This window comes from Leptonychotes weddellii, unplaced genomic scaffold, assembly GCF_054177405.1.
Source record: "Leptonychotes weddellii isolate Sample4059 unplaced genomic scaffold, ASM5417740v2 HiC_scaffold_1726, whole genome shotgun sequence".
In the NCBI taxonomy this organism is placed as follows: domain Eukaryota; kingdom Metazoa; phylum Chordata; class Mammalia; order Carnivora; family Phocidae; genus Leptonychotes; species Leptonychotes weddellii.
Genome location: NW_027756099.1, coordinates 1 through 5,171, shown reverse-complemented (window position 1 = coordinate 5,171; position 5,171 = coordinate 1). Strand labels below are relative to the sequence as shown.

At 41.2% G+C, this 5,171-nt stretch overlaps 1 protein-coding gene across 1 annotated transcript; it reads left to right on the top strand.

The window, feature by feature from the left end:
- The first annotated feature begins 1,563 nt into the window (after positions 1-1,563).
- On the top strand, positions 1,564-3,784 carry LOC102727564 (olfactory receptor 1L8-like). Its single transcript, XM_006747070.2, has one exon. The coding sequence runs from the start codon at positions 2,116-2,118 to the stop codon at positions 3,157-3,159; it is 1,044 nt and encodes a 347-aa protein (XP_006747133.2). The 5' UTR covers positions 1,564-2,115; the 3' UTR covers positions 3,160-3,784.
- The last annotated feature ends 1,387 nt before the right edge of the window (positions 3,785-5,171 follow it).

The window sequence follows — 5,171 nt, the reverse complement described above, 5'->3', positions numbered from 1 at the left end:
TTCAGCATTTTTAACCTCAATTTTCTTTTTTCTTTAATTTAAATTCAATTAGCCAACATACAGTACATCATCAGTTTCTGATATAATGTTCAATGATTATCAGTTGTGTATAACACCCAGTGCTCATCACATCACGTGCCCTCCTTAATGCCCATCCCCTAGTTACCCCATCCCCCCCCACCTCCCTTTTTGCAACCCTCATTTTGTTTCCCAGAGTTAAATGCCTCTCATGGTTTGTCTCCTTCTCTGATTTCTTCCCATTCAGTTTTCCCTCCCTTCCCCTATGATCCTCTGCACTATTTCTTATATTCTACCTATGAATGGAGCCATATGATAATTGTCTTTCTCTGATTGACTTATTTCACTTAGCATAATACCCTCCAGTTCCATCCACATCGATATAAATGGTAGGTTTTCATCCTTTCTGATGGCTGAGTAATATTCCACTGTATATATGAACCATATCTTCTTTATCCATTCGTCTGTTGAAGGACATCTCCGTTCCTTCCACAGTTTGGCTATTGTGGACATTGCTGCTATGAACATTGGGGTGCATGTGGCCCTTCTTTTCACTACATCTGTATCTTTGGAGTAAATACCCGGTAGTGCAATTGCTGGGTCATAGGGTAGCTCTATTTTTAACTTCTTGAGGAACCTCCATACTGTTTTCCAGAGTGGCTGCACCAGCTTGCATTCCCATCAACAGTGTAAGAGGGTTCGCCTTTCTCCACATCCTCACCAACATTTGTTGTTTCCTGTCTTGTTAATTTTAGCCATTTTAACTGGTGTAAGGTGGTATCTCAATTTTCTTATCATTTAAAAGGGAATGCTGTTCAGAGCCAGATCAGAGTTGTTTGGAGTAATATACATTAAGTATTTAGCTCAGTGCCTGATACACAGTAAGGACTTGATATGTCTTAGGTATAACTGTTATTATCTACCTTAATTTCATACTCATTTCCAAATCCTGAAAGCACACAAAAATACTTCTTTCTCAAAGTCTCACCAATTCAGGTGCAGGGTGGTCAAACAATGAAAAATCTAAAGGCTATGAGATTTTGCAAAGAAATACAGAACAATTGCTTTCAAAGGCATCCCAGAACACCTGACGGAGAAGAGGATTTGGGCAGGAAGGTGAGGAAGAAATAAAGCAAGTGGTAAAGAAGAAGTAGAGGTGGAGTGAGAAAGTATTTACTATTCCCATGTCATAGAGGAGAACACCATGAATCAAAGATACTAGGTAATCGGTCCAAGACCACACAGCCAGAAAATGAAAGAGTTGATTTCAAAATGTGTGCTCTTAGCAAAGACATCACACTAAGCTCTTTGCTTTTCAGGGCATCTCTCACTATACCTGTAGCATTTCATTGTGCTTATTTGTTTAAAAATTTCTTCCCCACTAGACTCTAACCGCCTTAAGAACAGGAATCAAGGGCGCCTGGGTGGCTCAGTTGTTAAGCATCTGCCTTCGGCTCAGGTCATGATCCCAGGGTCCTGGGATCGAGCCCCACATCGGGCTCCCTGCTCTGCGGGAAGCCTGCTTCTCCCTCTCCCATGCCCCCTGCTTGTGTTCCTGCTCTCGCTATGTCTCTCTCTGTCAAATAAATAAATAAAATCTTTAAAAAAAAAAAAAAAAAGAACAGGAATCAAGAATGACTCATCTTCCTAATCTCAGTGTTGGGTTCCCAATGAGCATTTAATTCAACAGTGTTGAATAATTGTGAAGGCACAAATCCCCGATGTCTAAGAGTGTTTGATTAAATAGGTTCATATATAATAGAGGTTTTTTGCCAGCTTTTAATGAAATGTTGGCTCTGAAAGGGTGACTATAAACACTGTGCGCCTAGTTGGCACTCATCTTACTTACCTGATTCACTTAGGTGTTCGGTTTTTTTGTTTATTTGCTTTGTTTGCAAGGATAGTAGAGAGATGAGCCTCAACCTGACATACCTGAATAAATATTTATGGGGACCTAGAGAAATATGCATCACTTAGGTCCACCTGGGATTATTTCTGAAAGGAAATCCTCTCTCTGATATCCCTGCATTTAACACAGGTTAAACTTTTGTATTGTTCAACTTCTTGTGGACTGCAGAAGGGAAGACAGAATCATGGATGATTTATAGGAATCCTAGGAGAGATAGGAATAAATTGAAACTTGTTGAATTGAAAATTCTAGGATTTTCCATATTCATTGGCACATGCAGGATTATGGAGAGGGTCAACCAAACCAGCAGTGTCTCCGAGTTCATCCTCCTGGGACTGTCCTCCCAGCCAGAGGACCAGAAGCCACTCTTTGCCCTGTTCTTCATCATGTACATGGTCACACTGGTGGGAAACCTGCTCATCATCCTGGCCATCCGCTCTGACACTCAGCTCCAGACACCTATGTATTTTTTCCTCAGCATCTTATTCTCCATTGATGTTTGCTACACAACAACCATCGTTCCCAAGATGCTGGTGAGCTTCCTGTCAGAGAAGAAGTCCATCTCCTATGCTGAGTGTATGACCCAGATGTATTTCTTCTTGGCTTTCGCCAACACAGAAAGCTACCTCCTGGCGGCCATGGCCATTGACCGTTTTGTGTCCATCTGTGACCCCTTCCACTATGTCACCATCATGAGCCACCGCCACTGTGTCTTGCTGCTGGTCTTCTCCTGCTCCATCTCTGACCTCCATTCCCTCTTACTAGTTCTCCTGATAAAACGTCTCACCTTCTGTGACTCCAATGTTATCCCCCACTTCCTCTGTGACATCAACCCTCTGCTGAAATTGGCCTGTTCCTCCACACTCGTCGATGACGTTGTAATTAACACAGAAGGATTGATAACCCTGGTGACCCCCTTTATGTGCGTTATCATCTCTTACTTCCGGATCCTCATTGCTGTTCTTAAGATCCCCTCAGCTGCTGGGAAACATAAAGCTTTCTCTACCTGTGGCTCCCACCTCACCGTGGTGACCCTCTTTTATGGAAGTATTATTTACGTTTATTTCCGACCCCTGTCCAGCTACACCATCAAGGACAGGGTGGCAACAGTCATCTACAAGATTCTGTCCTCCATGCTGAACCCTTTTATCTACAGCCTGAGGAACAAAGACATGAAGCAGGGCGTGAGGAAGCTGATGGGCAGGAGGAGGTCCCAGGCAGCACCTTCGTGAGCACACTCAGGAGTGAGTCTTCTCCTTTGAACCCTCATTTCTGCTGATTCCTGGTAAACATATCAAGCCACTAGAGGTTAGCATACCTAAGCCAAGCGTTCATGGGAAATTGTGTAAGTGACCAGACTAGAATATTGTGCCCATTCTTATATATTCATAATATCTTATATTTATCTTATAGTGTAATAATATATATATACATACATATAAATGTGTGTGTGTGTGTGTATCCACCAATCAAAGCCACCCCATCAGGGCCCATTTCTTTACACTCATTTCTCATTCCCACTCCCATTTCCTTTTCCTATTCACTCCTTTCAAATGTAGCTGAAAACTTATTAATTTTTCTTGACCAAATTTCTCCCGGTTCAATAACTCTGAGTTCCCAGTATCCTTATGTAATTTAAGAAACATCTTCAATTAGATGTGGTACATATATGAAATGGAATGTTACTCAGCCATCAAAAAGAATGAAATCTTGCCATTTGCACAATGTGGATGGAGCTAGAGAGTATTATGCTAAGCAAAATAAGTCAGAGAAAGACAAATACCATATGATTTCACTCATATGTGGAATTGAAGAAACAAAATGAACAAGCAAAGAGAAATATAGAGAGAGAGGCAAACCAAGAAACAGACTCTTAACTATGGAGAACAAACTGACGGTTACCAGAGGGGAGGTGGGTGGGGGGCATGGGGGAAATAGGTGATAGGGATTAAGGAGGGCACTTGTGATGAGCACTAGGTGTCGTAGGGAAGTGTTGAATCACTACGTTGTACACCTGAAACTAATGTTACACTTGATTTTAACTGGAATTTAAATAAAAACTTTTAAAAAAGAAACATCTTCAATTTGGTATTCAATTTGCAGCAATTTCAGTGTCCCTGAAATTACTTAAAGTAGTTTTGTGTGTGTGTATGTGTGTGTGTGTGTGTGTGTGTGTGTGTGTAGGTACATGCACATGTTGTCTTCCCTATAAGATTAGGACCTCCCCAACAGTAGAGACCGTTTTTGCACACCAGACAGAGAATAGATGATGTCTCCTCCATTTTGGGAATCTCTCTCAGCACAATATCCTAGGTCCTGAACACAGTGTAGAATCAAGAGTTGGCCCTAAGGAGCTGGTTGACTTAGCAACTTACGTCCAGCAGTCCAGGTGACCTGGTCTAATTCTGTGTGTCTTCCCTGGCATTCTTCCCTTTGTCTTTTGACAGCTTTTGGTCCATCCCCTCTTCCTGAGCATCTTTTTGGTGTCATTCACCCTGGAAGTGTCTGTATTTTTGACATCATCACTAACCATCGGTCTATTTTCTAAGGTGAGAAGACCATTTCTCTGTAATGAGGTTTATTGTGAGTGGCTTTTGAAGATAGAACTAGACCCAATATTTGTAAGAATTGGGAAAGTAATTCCCGACACAGTATAGGGAAGAAATTCAAAAGTCAGAGTTATTGAAAAGTGACATCCACCCTCACTGGAGAAGGGTCTTGCAAAGACAGCTCATATATCAGACTGGAGTTGAGCTAGATGATATTCAAGGTCACTTCCAATTCAGAGAAATTATTTAATATTAAAGAGTTTCAGATTCCTCATTTTCAAAACTGACAACAGTAGTATTTTATAATAAGGTGTATGTCCAAGTAAGACTGACTCTAGAAAATGTCCTAGCTTTAGATATTTTGTTATAATTTTATTAGGCCATAGGGCTTAAAAGAAATGTCACACTCTCGGTTATCTTGGGAAGATACTATTCCAGTGCCAACAAATGAACATTTGAATGGGTTAGAAAATTTGATATTATAAGTGACCATCTAATGAGAGACGATGGACTCTGAAAAACAAACTGAGGGTTCTAGAGGGGAGGGGGGTGGGAGGATGGGTTAGCCTGGTGATGGGTATTGAGGAGGGCACGTTCTGCATGGAGCACTGGGTGTTATGCACAAACAATGAATCATGGAACACTACATCTAAAACTAATGATGGAATGTATGGGGATTAACATAACAATAAAAA

What these genes read in the sequence shown, in the direction of transcription:
- LOC102727564 (XM_006747070.2), top strand. Translation starts at nt 2,116, where the DNA reads ATGATTTATAGGAATCCTAGGAGAGATAGGAATAAATTGAAACTTGTT.